The sequence below is a fragment of the Schistocerca americana genome, chromosome 7 (assembly GCF_021461395.2).
Source record: "Schistocerca americana isolate TAMUIC-IGC-003095 chromosome 7, iqSchAmer2.1, whole genome shotgun sequence".
Classification (NCBI taxonomy): domain Eukaryota; kingdom Metazoa; phylum Arthropoda; class Insecta; order Orthoptera; family Acrididae; genus Schistocerca; species Schistocerca americana.
The window spans coordinates 376,403,532-376,427,654 of NC_060125.1; the positions used below are offsets into that span (position 1 = coordinate 376,403,532).

The window sequence follows — 24,123 nt, forward strand, 5'->3', positions numbered from 1 at the left end:
GGTCCTAAGGTTTCAAGAAAAGAATGCTGGATGGGGCACGTGGGGTAGCCGCGCGTCTAAGGCATATACGGATGACAAGGTCCTAAGGTTTCAAGAAAGAACGCTGGATGGGGCACGTGGGGTAGCCGCGCGTCTAAGGCATATACGGATGACAAGGTCCTAAGGTTTCAAGAAAAGAATGCAGGATGTGGCGCGTGGGGTAGCCGCGCGTCTAAGGCATATACGGATGACAAGGTCCTAAGGTTTCAAGAAAAGAATGCTGGATGGGGCACGTGGGGTAGCCGCGTGTCTAAGGCATATACGGATGACAAGGTCCTAAGGTTTCAAGAGAAGAATGCTGGATGGGGCGCGTGGGGTAGCCGCGCGTCTAAGGCATATACAGATGACAAGGTCCTAAGGTTTCAAGAAAAGAATGCTGGATGGGGCGCGTGGGGTAGCTGCGCGTCTAAGGTATATATACGGATGACAAGGTCCTAAGGTTTCAAGAAAGAATGCTGGATGGGGCGCGTGGGGTAGCCGCGCGTCTAAGGCATATACGGATGACAAGGTCCTAAGGTTTCAAGAAAAGAATGCTGGATGGGGCGCGTGGGGTAGCCGCGCGTCTAAGGCATATACAGATAACAAGGTCCTAAGGTTTCAAGAAAAGAATGCTGGATGGGGCGCGTGGGGTAGCCGCGCGTCTAAGGCATATATACGGATGACAAGGTCCTAAGGTTTCAAGAAAGAATGCTGGATGGGGCGCGTGGGGTAGCCGCACGTCTAAGGCATATACGGATGACAAGGTCCTAAGGTTTCAAGAAAGAATGCTGGATGGGGCGCGTGGGGTAGCCGCGCGTCTAAGACATATACGGATGACAAGGTCCTAAGGTTTCAAGAAAAGAATGCAGGATGTGGCGCGTGGGGTAGCCGCGCGTCTAAGGCATATACGGATGACAAGGTCCTAAGGTTTCAAGAAAAGAATGCAGGATGTGGCGCGTGGGGTAGCCGCGCGTCTAAGGCATATACGGATGACAACGTCCTAAGGTTTCAAGAAAGAATGCTGGATGGGGCGCGTGGGGTAGCCGCGCGTCTAAGGCATATACGGATGACAAAGTCCTAAGGTTTCAAGAAAAGAATGCAGGATGTGGCGCGTGGGGTAGCCGCGCGTCTAAGGCATATACGGATGACAAGGTCCTAAGGTTTCAAGAAAAGAATGCCGGATGGGGCGCGTGGGGTAGCCGCGCGTCTAAGGCATATACGGATGACAAGGTCCTAAGGTTTCAAGAAAAGAATGCCGGATGGGGCGCGTGGGGTAGCCGTGCGTCTAAGGCATATACGGATGACAAGGTCCTAAGGTTTCAAGAAAAGAATGCTGGATGGGGCGCGTGGGGTAGCCGCGCGTCTAAGGCATATACGGATGACAAGGTCCTAAATTTTCAAGAAAAGAATGCAGGATGTGGCACGTGGGGTAGCCGCGCGTCTAAGGCATATACGGATGACAAGGTCCTAAGGTTTCAAGAAAAGAATGCCGGATGGGGCGCGTGGGGTAGCCGCGCGTCTAAGGCGCCTTGTCAGGGTCCACGCGGCTCCCTCCGTCGGAGGTTCGAGTCCTCCCTCGGGAATGGGTGCGTGTGTCGTCCTCAGCGTAAGTTAGTTTAAGTTAGATTAAGTAGTGCTTAAGCTTAGGGACCGATGAGCTCAGCAGTTTGGTCCCATAAGACCTTACCACAAATTTCCAATTTTCAATGTCGGATGAGGTGCTCTGTAGAAGTATTGTACTCAGTTTTTGGCCAAATAAAAATGTTTCTATTTCAACAGTTCCTGTGTCTTCTCTTGCAGGAAAAAGTACGCATGCAGCATTTAGCTTGGCTGCCAGCGATAGAACCAGATTTAGAGGGCGCCTTCCTCACAGACTCACCGATCAATATCTTGAGGAGTGGTGGCTTCAATAAGGTTCCCATCATCGAAGGCTACACGTCAGGAGACGGCGTCATCTTCGTTGACCGTGAGTATCTCTTTCACCTTCTAGCGCTTATCGCAATTTCCAGTTAGTCGCCTGTAGTCATCTTGTGTTCGCAATTTCCAGTTAGTCGCCTGTAGTCATCTTGTGAAATCATTGCGTACAGTGCCTGATAAAAGTTACAACACCATGAACGAACTGTCAGAAAAGAAGGGAAATAACCTCGCATGACAAAGAGAAAGCGACTGATTTACTGCAGTGTACTGGGAAAGCTGTAATCTATGGTCTTTCAGCTGAACAAATCACATCATGCTCGTGTGCGTGTTCGGAACGACGGCTGTTTGAATTATTTCTGTTCCATCATCCGCATGTATGTTTAAATTGGTTGTGGCGGATGCTGGAACGTCCCTTTGAAAAGGGAGAGCTGATTTCCTTCCCCATTCTTCTTCAGTCAGAACTTGGGCTCCGTCTGTATTGATCTCGTTGTCGGCGAGTCCATAAATCTTTCTTCCTTTCAGAATGAGATTTTCACTCTGCAGCGGAGTGTGCGCTAATATGAAACTTCCTGGCAGATTAAAACTGTGTGCTGGACCGAGACTCGGGACCTTTGCCTTTCGCGGGCAAGTGCTCTCTTCTTTTGTGTGTGTGTATGTGTGTGTGTGTGTGTGTGGGTGTGTGTGTGTGTGTGGGTGGGTGTGTGGGTGTGTGGATGTGTAGGTGGGTGGGTGTGGGTGTGTGGGCGCGCGCTAGAAGTACTCATTAATGGCTGTAGTCAAGAGCTCAAGTTCCAATCATTATTTCGGTCAGTCGTGCTGCATTTTATCGCAAATGTCAGTTCCTTAATAGAAGATACAAAAACTGAGGGGTGCGGGGATGTACAATTTGTCTCGAGGGCGGAGTGCATCAGCCCTTCCATGGCATATCTCCTCCTTAATGCAGAATATAACGGGGGTAAGCGCATATATTTTTATTAATGACTGAGGACAGTGTACTGAAAAACATCACATCAGTATTTACTTCATTTGGATACTAATAATAATTATTGCTATTAGGAGTGGTATATTTTTAGGTTGGTTAGTACCTTGAAGTACACGTTGCAAGAGCAAACGATTAATGATTACTTTCCCCAGGGTAGCAGGTCAGACGTTGTAGTGTGGTCGCATGTACGCAAAACGTTTACTCTATACTACCAGGCGTACTCCACTTATTGGTGTAGTTACGACCTTGCAAAGAAGATCAGTTTCTATGGTCTGAGACACGTTTGTGGGAAGACTGTTCCATGCAGAGAAAGAACCACCGTTACCCTGGTGTGTGTACGCATTAACGTACCACTTATACCTGTTACACGCTAGATATGCAGATGGTTCTGAAAGTTTCGGAGCGGTACCTCCTGCCTAGAGCGAGGTCTCTCTCAGCTGGTCATTCTCCATTAGTCTCCGAGGAAAATTTTGAAAGCGTAGCTGCTTCTGTGTGGATGATACTCTTCTTGGGATACATGCAAATGACACATTGATTCTCGTGGGGATAAAGATTCGGAAGCTGTGCATCTACACAAAGAACGACGAAACTCATCTTTATTGCTGTGTACTGTCAACTAGCTCGTGTAAATGTATTCGAAGCAGTGGGTGGCGTGTGAAGCTATTGATCCCCTTGTCAGAAGCATTACGTGCAGCAGCGGCGTGTACTGAACTTTTTGTTAAGGAAGCAGTTGCAAAATAATAAAATATTTTAAAAAAATATGAAACTGCCCTTCTGACAAACTGTTTGACTACCAGAACTTAGGCCTCAGTTGCCGCAGGATTTGCTTTCAGGTTGATAGTAGAGTTAAGATTGTATGCTGTTTTTGAGTTCGTGAGCTCCGTACATAGTTTTTTATCCTTCTTGTGGCTGAATTGCTCCTTCTGCCTGCGGCACTGGATACAGGAATAGTCAAAAGAGTTTTATAATTTCACAGTGTGTAGGCTAGAGTTATTTAACAATACAATTTAATAAATCACCAACTCTTTATTGACACATTTTCCTTAAAATGTACACAACCACCAGCTCGATCTTAAACAGGAAAAAAAGAGCCATAGGAATCAGGTAGTGATTGTGTGCAAGTTCTGGGTAACACCGTTTATGTGGCTCAGAATCATCTACCCTTAAAAGTTCCAAAAATAACAGAGTCAAAGTTACCGAATCTTTCTTATAAATGTCCCATCCCTCCGTCCAAAGTTTTACAGTATATTTTTATATCGTTTGTTTCCAAATAGACCACAGCATCATCCATTTGTTGACCGCGAATGACTATTTCCCATTTTCTTCCAAAACCGTCATATTTGCTTCTTAACATTGCTTGGAATTCTGTAATTTCTGTTTCGCGTCAACCAATATCATAAGCTCTGGCTCGCGATGCATCAAACGAGGTGTCAGTGACAGGGAAAATACCTGCAGAAACATTAGAACGAAACTGACTTGCCTCATGATTTCAGATCCACGAGCAGCAGTAGAGGCTTCTTAGACCCTCTTATATGGATCTATTATCTTGTTGAAAAGTGAGTCCAGTTGACTGTAACATGAGGTTTTCACCAAATATGCAGAACTCAATCGCTTTACAACTTTGGGTAGTAATTTCCTTACGTTCTCATCTACACCCCAGATTCTTTTGGTTGGATTTGAAAAAAGCAGCCCGCAACTCGTGGTCGTGCGGTAGCGTTCTCGCTTCCCACGCCCGGGTTTCCGGGTTCGATTCCCGGCGGGGTCAGGGATTTTCTCTGCCTCGTGATGGCTGGGTGTTGTGTGTTGTCCTTAGGTTAGTTAGGTTTAAGTAGTTCTAAGTTCTAGGGGACTGATGACCATAGATGTTAAGTCCCATAGTGCTCAGAGCCATTTTTTTTTTAAAAAGCAGCAAGACTATTCAAAGTCAGGGAAGAAAATTCTACGTTTTTTTTTAGTCGACTTGTGATAGCACCGTGCACAATTGAAACGGTGGATGAAGATTGCAGTAAAAAACGTTTTTGTCACTCTTGATCGCAGTTCATTCAAATAAGCAGCCATAACAGCAGCTTCATCGTACCTTTCAGCATTTTCTAGTATTTTAAAAATCTTCCGTCGAGTAGGCCTAATCAACAGCTGTGGCATAGCGAACTACTTAGGAGACCAACAAGAAATTAAATGCATGAATTACTTCATCCTGAATACTTGCTTGACTTAATTCATTTGGCCCTTATGGGGGCATAGGGCATCCAAAAGAACTCGCCATCTATCTCTGTCTTTGGCCATTTTCTTCAATTCCGCCGAGATATAGCCCACTCTCCTTGTTTGCCCTTTCACTGTCCACTTCCATGTATCTCTAGGCCCGCCACTCATTATCATTCTTTAGGGATTCCACTCCAATATCTTCTTTTTTATTGCTCTCTCTGGGTTTCTCAATGAGTGCCCAAGCCATCTTTACTTTCTTTCACGTATCTGTTCTTCTATAAGTGTCTGGTTTGTTTTTCTGCAGAGATCCCCATCACTTATTTTTTTCGGTCCACCAGCTGGTCATTATACCCCGAAGTCACCTAGTTGTGAGGCTCTGCACGTGATGTTTCTGTTTCTCCATACTGGATACAGTCGTGTGAAGCAAGCATTTGCCTTCTTTATGCGATTCTTCACGTTTTCTCCGGGTGCAGCATCTTCTGTCATCACATTACCCAGATACAGGAATGAATTGACAGTCTCCACTTGCTGCTCCCCCACAAGCAGTGGTGCAAGTAGCGTGAGCAAAAAAAGGAAGGAAAATGGCGTTACAGACTTACACTGAAAAGTTGTTTTGGAGTCAGAGTGGGCTGAGCCTGCCGTCGTTTTAAACGGCCCAAAACATTAATAGACTACTGTTTATGATTGTTTCTTGTTCACTGTTTCTGTCATGTGCACGCAACAACTGTTTTAAATACTAAAAATTACAGTGCTTACATGAATATCATAGCGTGAGGAAGGCAATTTCGATCTTTTTCTGTTCTTAAATATGTATTTCATCTAGTAACACGACACATTTGGCCTCGTTAGTGTAACTTGTTTTTTGTTGATATATTTCGAATAACCAAGAAGAGAAGGAAGTGACGTGAAAAGCTGTCTTTTTTAATCCATTTAATTCCACTTTTATTGCATTTGTATCAGTAGAAAATGAAGATGGAACCCCGAAACCAATGCTTGTTTGCTTACTGGTATTGCTTCTTGTTCGTCACATTTTCAGCTTTCAACTCATATGCACAATATTTTTAATGTTCACGTTTGCAAAGAAACTTGCCTACTTGTTCTTTGCTAGCTCACAGACGTGTGCGATAAGGGAAGACGCAAGGCATGCTATCGTATCTTTTGCATATCAACAAAGTGAACGATTATTGAAATGTCAAAGAAACAGAACTGCACAGAGATGTATCTCCATGCAGAGTAGAGTTCTTGTTTTATTAGATTGTCAGTGCATTAGTTTCACTGTAGTTTACATATCTCTTCACTTTGAAATCTTATACGATGCGAATATATAATTTTCTAAACAGCATTGCCAAATGCTATAAATTCGGTTAAGGAAACACTCTCAAACGCATAGGGCGCGTAAAACGGATATTTTCGATCAACATGCTTGTGAGTCACTTTTTTAGTAGTGTTAGTCTAGCCCGTGCTACACATAGGCCTACCTTTCGATCAGTAGCCTGTTTGCTTCTTTTTCCGGAATATTTCTCGTCAGCAGCTGTCAGTTTTTGAGGAATAGCCAATCATATCACTGTTGGAATGCACTTTGATCATCTGCCTTTTTTGAATTTCATTTTGAGGCTTTCAACGTATGGGACTCCATACCATGGTTTGTGATATACCAATAATTAATTAATTAGTTAGTTAGTTTCATATTACTTGTATCATTTGCGTGGTAAATGATAATGATGTGGAACGAGTTATTCTATATCAACATTTTTTTTTGTAAAAATGACTCCATGTAGTTAATTTATTAGTATTTTTGTTTTTTAATTAAAGACAGATGTTAGTAATTCGTAGTCATCACCATTTACACATTACAGTCTTCTGTGGATTAGGAAGAGCTGTCAAAGAGAAACGTTACGGTGAAGCCGTTAGATTGCTACTCACAGGCCGAGCAGCAGGCAGGCACGACAAAAAGTGTGATCGGCTAAAGCCTTCTTCTGAAAGGAAGCAAAGCACACACTCACGTTTATACAATCATACACACAGAACACATACACATATGACCGCTGTCTCCTAATATTCTAGTCAGAGTCTCTTTTAAAGAGGGAGGAAATATGAACAATGAATAATTATCGGCGGGAGGAATTCCGGGAATGAGTTACCGAACCAACAGTCAGCGCGCTCACGTAGCCTTGTATTGTGCGGAGACGAGGCCATCGACACAGTGTGGTTCGGACGCCTGAGCGTTTGGAGGACAATGAAAAACACAGGAAAGAAAACAAAGAAAACAGCAGAACTATAATTCATGTATAGAAGAGAAAATATTGCTTGAAAATCTCCACTTATGAATGAAATGTGACTCCTGTAAATTTTGGATTACGATCGGATCTGTTAGTACAGCCATAAACGGCGCAAGTTGGCATTTTTGACGAAACAACTACGTCTCGACGCAAAGTACCAGATGCTATTTGGGAGGCGACCACAAAAGTCGGTAGATATCCCCAGCGGTCGAAACTTGGCAGGAGCACGTCAGAGTGATATCACGGAGAAGTACTACCGCGGTGAACCGTGGAGGTATAAATGGGGTGAACCTAATGTTTTGGGCAATATAAGATGGCGGGCGCTTGTTTCAGATTTGTGGCGTAATGATAATTGATCCATGCGCAGAAAACGGCAAAGAGGTCAGCGATGTACAGGGTAGGGCAAATAAAAGTGGCCCGGAAGAGTGGATACAATTGGAGGTGAATGTATGTATATAACCACACCCCAAGAGGATGGAGCAACTGGCCACACAGCCGGTTGAACATCGGAGCACATTTACACAATTTTCACGCCTGACGAAGTTGTTAGCAGAGGTCAACCTGGTCGCTGCCCCAGTTGGCCATCCAGGACACAAGATCTGTCAGTGCGCGGTTACTTTGTGTGTGGAGCCATCAAGTGTAAGGTGTATTGCAAAAGCCCCAGTCTTCAGAACTGCAGCAGAACATTTCGGACGAGAGTGCAGCAATTTCAGCATTTCAGCTTTGATCCGCCTTCAGTAACTTGCTGACCAGGGCCCAAAAGTGTTAAGAGATGAATGGTGGTCACTTTCAACATCTGCTGTAGTCAGATTAGTTCTGTATTTCCTTTCCTCTTCTGTGGTTCTTTGTGCCCTGGAACTCTTTTCTGCGAGCCATTTTTATTTGCCCAACCCTGTATTTGGGAATACCAAAATGTTGTTTTAAACTGATCCATACAAGCAAAGACAATTTCGTGCACACTTTATAACTGACGATATAAATGTTATAAGTGATTATAAAATTTATTGAAATAACAATAATCATTATATAAATTTTCAAAATTATGAAATATGTCTGATCTTCTTTTGTAGTACAGTGTCCTATCTGAAACTACTTTCCATTACACATTTTAACATTTGAATACAAACAAATTGCCGGCCGGAGTGGCCATGCGGTTCTAGGCGCTTCAGTCTGGAGCCGAGCGACCGCTACGGTCGCAGGTTCGAATCCTGCCTCGGGCATGGATGTGTGTGATGTCCTTAGGTTAGTTAAATTTAATTAGTTCCAAGTTCTAGGCGACTGATGGCCTCAGATGTTAAGTCCCATACTCGTGGTTCTAGGCTCTCAGTCCGGAACCGCGCGACTGCTACGGTCGCAGGTTCGAATCCTGCCTCGGGCCTGGATGTGTGTGGTGTCCTTAGGTTAGTTAGGTTTAAGTAGTTCTAAGTTCTAGGGGACTGATGATCATAGATGTTAAGTCCCATAGTACTCAGAGCCATTTTTTTTTGTTAAGTCCCATAGTGCTCAGAGCCAATACAAACAAATTATACTTTACCATCAGCTCTTTCACAAATGTAAAAAAAAGGGGGTTGTGTGAGAAAGTCACTAAATCGGATGGTGACCTTATTGTATGTTTCGTGTTGTATACGAAATAAGTGTGCCACTGCCCGGTTCCATTATGGTCTCCATTCCTTGCCTTGCAGAGAAGGCCTACCTGTCGGAGCCAGCGTCTCTGCAGGAGCTGAACGACAACTTTGAGCTGGCGGTGGCGCCGCTGCTGCACCTGCCGACGGCCGAGGAGCGCTCTGCAGCCGCCCTCAGCATGCACGACTTCTACTTCGGACACGAGAACATCACCGTGGCCGATGGGCAAGCCCTGGTCAACGTACGTACCTCACTTGCTGACGGACTCAAACAGCGTCATGCGCCTTCCCAAAATTCGTGTCATTCCATGATTCAGGTTTCACCCACTGAATAACATGTACAACTGTGCTCTGCAAATCATATCGAAGTGCAGGTCAGGAGGCACTTCCCATTATATTAGACTTCCGGTTCCATTCGCGTATAGAGCGCTGGGAAGAAAGATTGTTAAATTGCCTCTGTCAGTTCAGTAATAAGTCACGTCTTACCTCCGAAGTCCCTAAGGGCGCGGCACGAAGCGGTTTGTAGTACACGCCTAGATTCTTCAATACAGCTACTTGAAATTTTGTAAGTTGGCCAAGTGTTTTGGCGTGGCCATTATCCCCAGCAAGTATATAAATATTTCTTTCACAAGTTGAAACGACGTTTTCTTGCTTCTGTCTTTACTATCTACGTTTCACATGTGTTTCGCCTTTTACATTAAGGCACCTGCAGTGGATTTAATCTGGAATTATAAAGTTTTTTTTCTGTAATATCTGAACAAATTGTTTAATTCTCTTGAAGAAACAACTTAAACTCATGTAGGTGCAAATGCACGCAAGTACACACACACACACACACACACACACACACACACACACAGAGAGAGAGAGAGAGAGAGAGAGAGAGAGAGAGAGAGAGAGAGAGACAGAGAGAGAGAGAGAGATAGATAGAAGAAACAGTAGTTAGGTTGGCAACTCTTAAGAAAAGTAACACCAAGTGAACATACAGAGATCGTTCATAATTCTCGTAACAAAAATCTGCAGTTAATGACAGACCAGTAGTGGGGTCTACTCCAGTCAGCTTACGAAGTATGAAATGACAAAAGAAAATGTGTCGATTTTTGAGTGAGGTGACAGTGCTACCGCTAATGAAAAATTAGATGAGAGGAAAATCAGATTTCGGCCTTTAAGACGAAAAATTGTAAGAAATAATTTATAAACGTAAAAATTTTACATTCAGTTGTTTTCTGATCTTCAAGTACCATATATATAAACAACACAGTACAATTTCAGATTAAATCCACTAAAGATACGTTAATATAAAGTGAGAAACGTGTCTTGACTATAAATAAATATACACGGCAGCAAGAAAAAGGCGTTTCAATTTATAAAACGAATATTTGTAAACAGCTTTCAACGGAATAGTTGGCGGTCTTCAATCGGTCTTCAAGCGTCTGTGAGTTCCGTTTTTCAGCATCTCTGTGACACTTCCTCGTGAATCAAACAAATACGTTGAAATTTGTGCTGTCCTCATTTGTATCTTGTTTGATATCGACACTTACACACTTGAATGATATGGTATGTAGGTCACAGGAGTGTTTTTTAGACAATCTCCTTTAATGACATTGCGGTCTTGCAGTAACCAACCAATGAAACGAAGCTTTATGAACGACTGAGCCTATGTGATCAATCCACTAATATACCCACAAATTGTTACTCCGAGACGTTAGTAATAGTTGATTGATTCAGTTGAGGTTCACTGATATTGTTTTCTTCATTTTGTGATGCGCAAAATTTACATTTGTGAGTGCTGAAAGGAACGTGCCAATATTTGCACGAGTACGAAGACTTATTAACATCCATTCGAATATTTCTGTGATTTTTTCGCGTAGTCCTTCATTGCAGATAGCTGCATCGAAAATGTTGAAATGTGTGTGAATTCTTAAGGGGCGAAACTGCTGAGATAATGGGTCCCTAAACTTACATTCTAATTAAACTAACTTATGCTAAGAACAACACACGCATCCATGCCTGAGGGAGGTCTCGAACCTCCTGTGGGAGCTGCATCACCTATAAATAGTTTGAGGTTACTATTAACATTCCCTGGCAGCTCATTAATATACGATATGAACAGCAAGGACCTCAACACACTTCCTTGGGATAAACCTGAGGGTAGTGCTACATCTGCCATTGACACTCCATCCAAGATAACATGTTGCTTCTTCCTACTGAGAAATTCTAAATCCTCTTATACTGCCAATAACAGTTATAAGACAGCAGACTAAGGATTATTACAGGAAAAAGTGACTGTTGTTCACATGGACGACGACGTTGCACAATCGTATTACGACACTTATTATTTATAAATTATCCAGGAAGACTCTGAGTTTAGATTAGATACATCTTTTATTCCATAGATAGAGTGTGCAATATGTCACAAAATGAAAATACATATATGTATTTACAGAAGAACTGATGTGCTAATCGTTTAAATGATTGCATTCCACATGTGATAATCAGCTCTAGTTTATTTGCTGTTCTACTGTACAATTTAGGTCTAGGCCATTTTGACGTACACTTACGTAAGTGACTGTTAACAATTTATTTCGTCACAATGATTTGAAAGTTAAGCACTGTGACAAACCAAGTCATAAAATCTGCTAAGATTAATAAGGAATTACTGCACTTTCGTGAACAATACCATGGGAAGAAAATAAGGTAAGTCATACTGGTATCTTGCACATGTGGCATTACAAGAGTGTCTTGAGCTATTGTACTTGTGAGCGTAACTGTCACATTTGTAATAAAAACCTGTACCAACAGCACCATTTATATGGACACAGGTAACACGTTTAAAATTTCGTGTATTGTTAAATAGCATCGCAATCGACTTTTAAATTTCGGACTTGCAGTCGCACTCACAAGCACAGTAGCTGTAGACACTCTTCAAATACCTGGTGATTTAATTAACGTGTAGCCACTTATGGAGGTTCAGTGTGGGCTGTGACTATCGTATGACAACGAAACGTGGTAGATATGCTGATGTGCTAATCCGGAACAGATTTACATTGGAACACAAATTAGTTATAATTGTGGCCACCTGGTGCAAATCTGGAGCTACATACTGTTTGTATGGCTATGACATCCACGCTGTCATCTGAGAAGCCATAGCGTGAGTGAACTGTATGGCTATCGAGAAGAGAGGCCGTGCTCTGTTAGCGAAACTGTTCTATGTGAACTGCAGCTTTTGTAGTGCTACATTCAGAGAGTATCGCCGACTGAAAGACCTGAGTACAGGTCTGATATTATTAAATGGTTTAAAGAAGATGATAATGCAATCTGAAAACACGGGTAAGCTGGTACATCTCCTGGAAGAGAAAGGCGTCCTGTGTCGGTGGAAGTTATTGAAGAGATTGTTGTTACAGTAACTGATTATGCAGCACATGTCCCAGGTATTGTTAGTGCTCGTGCAGTGTCACAATAACTGTCCATCCCATGGTCAACAGTACGGGAAGTTTTGCGGTCTATATTACACTAGTACCAGTACGAGATCCAGAAGGTGCAACAGTTGAAACCTCATGATCTGCAGCAACGTTCTCAATTTGATCTTCGGTTTCTGGCTGGGATCAAAGTGGATGACATGAGGCTGGGGCATTGTTCGGTGGAGTGACGAGGTACACTTTGCACCACAGTATGCAGTGAATACTGCCGAATTTGGATTTCTGTTTAAACCGCGTGTTGCGCACGAAGAGCCATTGCGCTCGCCTTACGTGGGCGTGTGCTTTTGATTCACGAGCAGCTTTATTCTCGGTTCAGTCTTCTTTGAAGAGAACATAGCCAGAAGCTCTGTCAGGTAGCCGGCCGGGGTGGCCGTGCGGTTCTAGGCGCTACAGTCAGGAACCGCGCGACCGCTACGGTCGCAGGTTCGAATCCTGCCTCGGGCATGGGTGTGTGTGATGTCCTTAGGTTAGTCAGGTTTACGTAATTCTAAGTTCTAGGGGACTGATGACCTCAGAAGTTAAGCCCCTTAGTGCTAAGAGCCATTTGAACCATTTCTGTCAGGTATAGCATCCAGTCTGCACGTTATCGAGACCTATTCGTACAATAGGTGATTCCTGCTTTGGAAGAGCACAACTTTGTGGAAATCACTGTTTTCATGCAGGACGAGGCAACGTGTCATGCCACTCGCGAAGTGAAAGATCTGCTTAACGAAACCTTCCACGAAAATGTTATTTCCAGAGATTTTACAGAAGCACGGCCTGCGAGATCATCTGATCTGAAATCTATGTGATTTTTCGCTATGGGGATACCTAAAGGAACGCGTTTACCGGGTACACGCTTGGTCTCCACCTGATCTGAAGGCCAGTGAAAATAGGAACACGCTGTTCATATTCCACCGTAATGCTGCAAGGAACTGTTGATAACGTCGTTTTATCGAAGCAGATCGTGTCGAAGTCAATGATGCTCATATGAACAAACTGCACTGATCCCACGCCCGTCCGTAACGCACCCAGGCGATGGCGGAGGATGAGCGCGACACAGCTGTCGGTCGGTCGGTCGCGATGGGACCCTCTGTGGACAGAGTGGAGGAGTTTATAAACCTTAGTATATCTAGTGATCTGGTTTGTCACTGTGCGTAGTTTTTCAAACGATTTTTTATAGCTGATTTCTTATCAGTCCTTTTTGTAAGCGTACTTGGAAACGGACGGTCGCTCCATTTGCACTACAGTACGACTGATAAAGTGAAACTGACAATTATAAGCGGGATGCAATCATTTAAGCAGTTTGTCGCAGCTGTGGACCCATGTTTAATGAAAATCAAGATATGCAAAATATTTCTTCTGCAGACTGTGAGACTCCTCTTGTTTTGGCATATAATATACTGCGAACTAGAACTATTGATATTTGAAAAAATATCACTTGTCCTATATATCAACACTTAAAAACATCAATATAGGGCCTTGATAGGTCGAATAAATTATCGATATATCGACGGAAAGGTATCAGCGTACTGCCCTATATAAATATCGCCAGCACATTGTAAATATACTGCAGATTTTAGTGCTATATATCTAAGTTTTAAGATATTCTACACATCAACAAGCTAGCAGCCTGCCTATCCCCCTCACAACAATAACTGTAAGGATAACGATGCACGTTCAGGCTTGGCGATAACCTCTTTGCTAATAATGGTAACTGCAATTCATGTCGACTTCTCTGTTTTTTCATTTCTGCCAACGCCAGCGACCCAGCAGCTGTAGTGTCAAAATTGCGTGGCGAAGCTAAACGTTGCAGTTTCCGTTGGTAGCGCCGAGAGCCGATTAGATCAGCATTTCCGCTCACACGTCTCCGTCCACCGTAAAGACAAATATTGTCATCTAGTTTTGACTCATTATTTTCAGCAACTGTTTCTGAAAACGCAACTGGTGTGCTACTTCTTTACATCAGAAATCTTGTTATTCCATTCACACCCACCAGTATACTTGCTTGATACAGAGGGAAAGACTGGTCGTGATGAAAGCCCAAAAGTAGTAATACTCCTTTACACAGCGAAAGTGACATTATGTTCTATTACAGTTTCAAAACAACATAAAATATTTACCAAAAACTGCGAAAAAATAGAACCCAAAATAAAAATATAGACATTCGAGTTTGCCATTTTTATATCGATGTATCGGAGAAAATAAAGTCGCAAATGTATATCCATACTTTATAGCAAATATCGATATATCGGTGTTAAATCGAAGGCTCTATTACAAACTATGGATGAAGGGGAACAGACAGATGCCATATTTCTAGATTTATCGAAGGCGTTTAACACGGTGCCCCGCTGGCTGTTAACGAAGGTACGAGCATATGGAATAACTTCACAGATACGTAAGTCTTTCGAAGACTTGTTAAATAATAGAACTCAGTAAGTTGTCCTTGACGGTGAGTGTTCATCAGAGACAAGGATACCGTGAGGAGTGTCCCAGGGGAGAGTAATAGAACCGCTGCGGTTCTCTGTGAGTCAAATGAAAACCTTAAATTTGTAATAACAAATCGAAATTTCACGCCGTTATCCTGTAAGCTGATAAGCGTGCTACAAACAGCGTGTAGAATGGCTTGTAGGTGGCAGCATAGTGCAGATGCACACATACCGTCGTAGTATCAGTATACAGATGGCCGCCCTACTTGCAACTTGCACCAGGGAAGAACAGCGTTCTGTTATTCGGTTTTTGCGTAGTGAAGGTGTGAAACCTATCGAAATTCATCAACGAACGAAGGTTCAGTACGGTGATGCATGTTTGTCACAGCAGCAAGTCTATGAATGGAGTAGGAAGTTCGCAAATGGTGTGACTTCAGTGGAAGATGCTCCTCGTCCAGGTCAGGCACAACGAGTTGTGACTCCACAGAATATTGTAGCAGTTGAAGTCATAGTGACGGAAAACCGCCGAGTGACACTGAATGACATTGAAGCATGTTTACAGATTAGTCATGGGTCAGCACACCACATTGTGCATGAAGTGCTTCAGTTTCACAAAGTGTCTGCAAGATGGGTGCCACGGCAGCTGACTCCTGAAATGAGAGAACGACGCGTTGATGCTTGTGAAGAACTTCTTCGGCGCTTTGAACGAGAAGGTGATGGCTTCCTTGCAAGAATCGTTACTGGGGACGAAACCTGTGTTCACTTCCACCAACCAGAAACGAAGGAAGCGAGCAAGGAATGGCGCCGTTCCTCATCACCAAAACCAAAGAAGTTTCGAACAGAATCATCAGCAGGGAAAGTTATGCTGACTCTCTTTTGGGACGGAAAAGGCGTCATTTTGGAGTATTACATGCCTAGAGGGACCACTGTCACCAGTGTATCATACACAGATCTCCTAAAAAATCATCTGCGGCCTGCAATCAAATCAAAGTGACGTGGATTGCTGTCAGCAGGTGTCCTTTTGCAACATGACAATGCAAGGCCCCACACTGCCCGTACAACAGTTGCAACAACCACAGACCTGCATTTTGAGTGTCTTCCTCATGCACCATACTCACCAGACCTTGCCCCAAGTGATTTCCATATGTTTAGACCACTGAAAGACGCAATGGGAGGAAAGAAGTTCCGTTCTGGTGAAGAGGTACGTCACGCGGTGCGTGAGTGGTTGCGCGGACTACCAAAAGGATTTTTTTTTCTGAAGGAATTTATGCACTTTGTAAGCGCTGGAGACTTGCATTGAGCATGGGGGAGATTATGTTGAAAAGAGATACAGCTTTGTATCACTTCTGCACAATAAATAATATTTTATAAAATAATTAATGTTTTCATTTGACTCACCCTCGTACACATATGATTTGGTGGGCAGAGAGGGCAACAATCTGCGGTTGTTTGCTGATGATGCTATGGTGTATGGTGAGATATCGAAGTTGAGTGACTGTAGGAAGATACAAGACGACTTAGACAAAATTTCCAGTTAGTGTGATGAATGGCAGATAGCTCTAAATGTAGAAAAATGTCAGTTAATACGGATGAATAGGAAGAACAGACCTGTAATGTTCGGATACAGCATTTTTAGAGTCCTGCTCGACATCGTCAAGCCGTTTAAATTTTTGGGTGTAGCATTGCTGAGCAGTATGAAATGGAACGACTATGTGAGAGCTGTAGCAGGGAAGGCGAATGGTCGACTTCAGTTTATTGGGAGAACGAGAGGAAAAAGTGGTTCACCTGTGAAGGAGATCGCATACAGGACGCTGGTGCGACCTATTCTCGAGTACTGCTCGAGTGTTTGGGATCCGTCGGATAGAAAGAAGACATCGAAGCAGTTCAGAGGCCGGCGGCTAAATTTGTTACCGGTAGGTTCGGGCAACACACAAGTGTTACGGAGATGCTTCGGGAACTCAAATGGCAATCCCTGGAGGGAAGGCGACGTTCTTTCGAGAAACACTATTGAGAAAACTTAGAGACTCGACATTTGAAGCTGACTGCCGAACGATTCTACTGCCGCCAATATACACTCCTGGAAATGGAAAAAAGAACACATTGACACCGGTGTGTCAGACCCACCATACTTGCTCCGGACACTGCGAGAGGGCTGTACAAGCAATGATCACACGCACGGCACAGCGGACACACCAAGAACCGCGGTGTTGGCCGTCGAATGGCGCTAGCTGCGCAGCATTTGTGCATTGCCGCGGTCAGTGTCAGCCAGTTTGCCGTGGCATACGGACCTCCATCGCAGTCTTTAACACTGGTAGCATGCCGCGACAGCGTGGACGTGAACCGTATGTGCAGTTGACGGACTTTGAGCGAGGGCGTATAGTGGGCATGCGGGAGGCCGGGTGGACGTGCCGCCGAATTGCTCAACACGTGGGGCGTGAGGTCTCCACAGTACATCGATGTTGTCGCCAGTGGTCGGCGGAAGGTGCACGTGCCCGTCGACCTGGGACCGGACCGCAGCGACGCACGGATGCACGCCAAGACCGTAGGATCCTACGCAGTGCCGTAGGGGACCGCACCGCCACTTCCCAGCAAATTAGGGACGCTGTTGCTCCTGGGGTATCGGCGAGGACGATTCGCAACCGTCTCCATGAAGCTGGGCTACGGTCCCGCACACCGTTAGGCCGTCTTCCGCTCACGCCCCAACATCGTGCAGCCCGCCTCCAGTGGTATCGCGACAGGCGTGAATGGACGAATGGAGACGTGTCGTCTTCAGCGATGAGAGTCGCTTCTGCCTTGGTGCCAATGATGGTCGTATGCGTGTTTGGCGCCGTGCAGGTGAGCGCCACAATCAGGACTGCATACGACCGAGGCACACAGGGCCAACACCCGGCATCATGGTGGGGGGAGCGATCTCCTACACTGGCCGTACACCACTGGTGATCGTCGAGGGGACACTGAATAGTGCACGGTACATCCAAACCGTCATCGAACCCATCGTTCTACCATTCCTAGACCGGCAAGGGAACTTGCTGTTCCAACAGGACAATGCACGTCCGCATGTATCCCGTGCCACCCAACGTGCTCTAGAAGGTGTAAGTCAACTACCCTGGCCAGCAAGATCTCCGGATCTGTCCCCCATTGAGCATGTTTGGGACTGGATGAAGCGTCGTCTCACGCGGTCTGCACGTCCAGCACGAACGCTGGTCCAACTGAGGCGGCAGGTGGAAATGGCATGGCAAGCCGTTCCACAGGACTACATCCAGCATCTCTACGATCGTCTCCATGGGAGAATAGCAGCCTGCATTGCTGCGAAAGGTGGATATACACTGTACTAGTGCCGACATTGTGCATGCTCTGTTGCCTGTGTCTATGTGCCTGTGGTTCTGTCAGTGTGATCATGTGATGTATCTGACCCCAGGAATGTGTCAATAAAGTTTCCCCTCCCTGGGACAATGAATTCACGGTGTTCTTATTTCAATTTCCAGGAGTGTACATCGTGCGCTAGGACCACGAAGATAAGGTATGAGGAATTGGGACTCATACGGAGCCATATAGACAGTGGTTTTTTCCCCCTTTTCCCTCGCTCTATTCACGAGTGGAAAAGGAAAGGGAATGACTAGTAGTGGTACAGGGTACCCTCCACCACTCACCGTACGGTGACTTCCGGACTCTATGTACGTAGATGTCTTAATCATGCTCTCGGTTTTTATTAACTTTCATCTTGAATTGTTTCGATGTTTAACTGTAAGCTGTTTTACGTTGTTTATTAGTAAATGCACCGTAATGGTATCCCGGGATTTATTTCACGTAGATTCGCTACCTGCACTCTCATAGTATAGCCACGCCGGTCACCTTCTTGCATCTCCAAATGAATCCACTTTGCCATAAGAACTACTTTAAGGGACTATATCAACGAAAGATCTACGGGAACGAGTAGGATGAATTCCTAAGCGCCGATTCATCAAGGCAATCCAGGAAAGGGTTAACTTATCTTTTGCAGTCTCGAGTGGAAAGGAACCATCTTTTCTATTCTGTGTCGCCTATGCCACTTTCTACAGACTCGTAGTTAAATGGAGAGTCATTTCTGGACGTTTGGTACCATGAGGGGATCTTGCAAGATCCGTAACGAAATTCTACTCGGGAATGTGCAAAAAGCAAATGATTTTATTAAATTTTTCAGTACACGTTGATGAGAACGTTCAGCACAATAAAATCGTAGAAACCAATTGTAAACCTTCTTTTATGAAGGTGATTTATTCCCAAATGCTGAACGAAGTGATTATTGTTGCCTTTGGTCTTTACCGAAGTCGTAAAATGTCATCCAGTGTAAGCTTTCACGTTAAAATTTCATTTTTTTCACAACATTGTTTCTCTCAACGCTGACTGAACAAACTACTCGGCCAATTTCTTAAATGTTTTTGTTTGAACAATACCAAACGATAAATTTCAAAACAATATAATGTCACACCTTAACAGTGCTATTTCAGGCCGCTTGTAATACTTAAAAGGCAACCCTCGCATTTTACCTGTCACGACAAACATAATTTTTCTGAGAAAGCGATCCGAGAGTTCTAGTTTTACGGTGGATGTTTTGTAACATACTTTGTGGCGAAAAGACACTGTTTACGGCAGTGTAGCTTTTAAAGATTTGTAACCATAGTTATATTGCACAACGGCAAAATTTTAACTGTAACACATGTTATGGATCACGAGACATGTATTTCACAATTCGCAGAGGATGAAGTGTTCAGTGTAAGACGTGAATTTTCTTACAAATAACTCTTGGCATCTGGTGACAGCAGCTTACTTTTGTAGCGTTTGGTGGAAACTTTCCTGGTAGCTTCAGAAACCTTGAACGACGTGTACCTATAAAGTCGTTAACCATCGTGCATGAAGATAAAACATTGTTCTTATAATGGAAGGATGCCAGGAAGACACTGTACCCTTCAAGAAGTTTGTGATATGATAACGTTGCCGGAACGATTTTTGGTTGGTTGTTTTGGGGAAGGAGACCAGACATCGAGGTCATCGGTCTCATCGGATTAGGGAAGGATGGGGAAGGAAGCCGGCCGTGCCCTTTGAAAGGAACCATCCCGGCATTTGCCTGAAGCGATTTAGGGAAATCACGGAAAACCTAAATCAGGATGGCCGGACGCGGGATTGAACCGTCGGAACGATTTTTGTATTACCCTCTTCTCCCACTTGCACGAACCTGGGAGTGAATCTACCGGTTGCCCTTCATGGCCGTCTTCATCAAAGACTTTTATAGAAAGAACTTTGGCCAGATTATTCTACTGTCTTGCGTCTACACTTCAGTCAAGTAAGTTTCTGCACGTAAACATCGTAATCTGTGTTCTACATTTTTCCTTATTATTTTGAATATTACTAAGATGATGATGCTGTTATCCGCTTAAAACAAACGTTGAATGTCACTTGAAACGAAATCCTTTGTTGTTGGCCTTACAGAACAGCAGGTGCTTGTGGGAAGTATTGGCTGAATTCAGATTTGTTCCGTGTCCTTTCGGACGTGTATTTACGTCAATGTAACGACTAGGCAACTATTCCAGAACTACTGTGATGAAAAATGAACACCTCAAAAAAACATAGTTGCGGTTTACAGTATTCCAGTCGGAACTTGTAAGAGGACGCTAATGGACATGAATCGAAGTGTTGTGCTCGGGGCAAAGTAGGAACTATGTTCATGAAGACTAAACTGGACTTGATAATTACATTGTTCTGAACATGGTGTGCGTTAGCAAACTACGCAGACAGGTCAGGATTATTCGTCGAATACCAGAGAGGGCGGATTCTCGAACTGCGAAAAACTGGTTGCACTTTCCGATGAACAAAATGCATTTATTGGCACTAACATATTTTTGGCAGAAAAAACCTCCAAGCGGCAAGCCGAAATAGCGGCCGTTCTTCTAGATGAGTTCACAATTTGTAAGACCACTATCAGATAAGGCATATGTAAAAACCAAAACAAATTTTCACGCTCCATCTTTCCTGGCTAATGTATTCGGCAGACGATTCATGAAACAGCGTAAATACCCCCCACTCTTACAGCCCAACAAGTCGGCTGTGAAAGAGCACTGCATCGATACTGGTCACTCTAAGCAAGTACTTGGCAACCTTTCTTAGACCATTACCCCTGAGCGCAATCAAGACACCAACTAGACCCCCGTCTGTTGCCCACACTTCCCTCCACCACATTCTAATCTGCAGAATGAAAGACTTGTATTTTTACAATGATGAAAGGTGAATGATATTTAGTTCGTGTGTGTGTTGGGGGGAGCGTTAGAATGAATGACGAAGGAATTCGTGGTGCATCGCAAATGCTGCCCACAACTCCTTCGCAGATAAGAAAGCTAACTATCCATAATGAAGATAGACACTTGTTACAAAACATACTTCCCCTGCATTACTCCTCTCCGTTGCGGCACTTGCTTGACCTGCACACTGCAACACTATTTAAAGTCAACCAAGTTAAAACGTGTGCACTTATAACTACTGTTCATAAATCATTTTATTGTTGCACTTCTTACTTTTGAACTGGCAGGAATTGGAAAAATTTAGGCTGATAGTGCTGTGTGTCTGACCACAGCCACTAATAGTAATAGCAGTTATAGTAACAATAACAATAATGGGTACAGCACTATAGTAGCCCTTACATAGTTATTGTTGTGTCGTATTGGCAATTAATTCTGTCATTAGCGACTGCAGTCTGTCACTTCGCCACGCATAAATTTTCTGAGCAAGTTACTCGCCTTTCTGCAAACAACAGAACGCTACTGATATTATCTGATAAAGCATTGGCATACTGGATGAACTTACTAAGCCAGGCGCACAAATGTTTTACCAAGAGGTTATAACGCTATTGATTTCATATGGAAAACTTATGGAAAGTTACCTCTCAACAATATTCCAGGCTTTTAGTATACTGTATTTATACACATAAAGGGCAATAACATAGGAGTTGAGACAGTGAAGTCTCGAGACAATACCAATACCCCCTAATTAATCATTAATTCTCATATTTTAAAGAAAAGATCATCTATACTCTTACGTTTGCCGTGCAAAATGAATACGGTAGTTCTTTCACTGTTTTACAGATGTCAACTGACCTATACTTTGCGGAACCAGCAGATTCAGCCATGAGGTTCGTCGTCAACCAGTCTGACGCTGGTCCAGTGTACTACTATCTGTTTGACTACAGAGGATCCGAGCTTTTAAACTCGACATTCGGTACGTACCTTATTTTTTAAATACCTTATTAGCTTCAGCATTACGTAAACTACAGGCGGTTCGCAAATATTTTCGGACGCTATGTGTTTAGAATATCGAAGAACAGTGACTACCTTTCGAATAGACATTTATTCTGTGCCCTGGGTATCCCTCTATAGCCTTACAGTATTTACTACTAGCTCAGTGTTCGCTGCTTCACTCGTGAAGTGTGTGGGAGCTACACAGATTTTTTTTCTTTTTCTTTAATGGAATTTTTATGTTCACAAATTGCAACATCTTTTACACTATTCAAGCTAATTAAGGCCATAGAAGCACGGTCTTTCCCCGAATGTACTTTTGACCGAAAAGCGATCTTGATAGCTGGACGATTTTGTTAATCCTGCCTTTTGAGTTCTTTTGGTTATATTTACACAGAAGCTTTCAAACCCTAACACATTTCTTTATTTCTAACCATGAAGTGAAATACCAGTTTTCATACATTTAGATTTGAAAATGTTTTAATACAACGAAATATTTTCTCAAACATTTTCCTCCCCTGTTTCACTTCTTTAGAGGTTGAGTTTCCAAAAACACTAAAACAAGTATTTCTTTAAATTTCTAACCGACCAGTCAAACACCAATTGTCATAGATGCAGCTTTGAAACGCTGTGGTAGTATTTTAATTATGATTTACACAAATCAAAACAAGTTTTGCATCTCCTCAGTTCATAGAGTTCCAGAACATGTACAGAAAATTAGAATAGAGATCAACATAAACATCATTCCCGCCTTTTTATTGCTTATTGCGCATGAAAACCACACATTGCACGTTGAACCACCATACAGCGAGACCTTCAGAGGTGGTGCTCCAGATTGCTGTACACGCTGGTACCTCTAATACCCAGTAGCACGTTCTCTTGCATTGATGAATGCCTGTATTCGTCGTGGCATACTATCCACAAGTTCATCAAGGCACTGTTGGTCAAGACTGTCCCACTCATGAACGGTGATTCGGTATAGATCCCTCAGAGTGGTTGAGGGGGTCATGTCGTCCATAAAAAGCCCTTTTCCATCTATCCCAGGCATATGCGATAGGGTTCATGTCTCGATAACATGCTGGCCACTCTAGTGGAGCGATGTTGTTATCCTGAAGGAAGTCATTCACAAGATGTGCACGATGGGGCGCGAATTATTGGCTATGAAGATGAATGCCTCGCCAATATGCTGCCGATACGGTTACACTATAGGTCGGAGAACGGAATTCACGTATTTTACATCCGTTACGGCGCCTCCCATGACCACCAGCGGCGTACGTCGGCTCCACATAATGCCACCCCAAAACAGCAGGGAACCTCCACCTTGCTGCACTCGCTGGACGGTGTGTCTAAGGCGTTCAGCCTTACCAGTTTGCCTCCAGACACGTCTCCGTCGATTGTCTGGTTGAAGGCGTATGCGACACTCATTGGTGAAGAGAAAGTGATGCCAATCCTTAGCAGTTCATTCGGGATGTTGTTAGGCCCATCAGTACCGCGCTGCATGGCGTCGTGTTGCAAGGATGGACCTCGCCACGGACGCTGCGAGTGAAGTTGCTCATCATGCAGCCTATTACGCACAGTTTGAGTCGTAACACGACGTCCTGTGGCTACACGAAAAGCATTATTCAGTATGTTGGCGTTGCTGTCAGGTTTCCTCCGAGCCATAATCCGTAGGTAGCGGTCATCCACTTCAGTAGTAGCCCTTGGGCGGCCTGAGCGAGGCATGTCATCGACAATTCCTGTCTCTCTGTATCTTCTCCATGTCCGAGCAACATCGCTTTGGTTCACTCCGAGACGCCTGGATACTTCTCTTGTTGAGAGCCCTTCCTGGCACAAAGTAACAATGCGACGCGATCGAACCGCGGTGTTGACCGTCTAGGCATGTTTGAACTACAGATAATTCGAGCCGTGCACCTCCTTCCTGGTGGAATGACTGAAACTGATCGGCTGTTGGACC

The 24,123-nt window shown here is 43.9% G+C and overlaps 1 protein-coding gene across 1 annotated transcript in view; it reads left to right on the forward strand.

The window, feature by feature from the left end:
* Positions 1-24,123, forward strand: part of LOC124622429 (acetylcholinesterase-like) — an 85,588-nt gene that overhangs the window by 50,157 nt on the left and 11,308 nt on the right. The window contains exons 6-8 of the mRNA XM_047148124.1: positions 1,819-1,984; positions 9,081-9,262; positions 22,020-22,152. Of these exons, the coding sequence (XP_047004080.1) occupies positions 1,819-1,984; positions 9,081-9,262; positions 22,020-22,152 (481 nt within the window). The remainder of the gene's footprint in view (positions 1-1,818; positions 1,985-9,080; positions 9,263-22,019; positions 22,153-24,123) is intronic.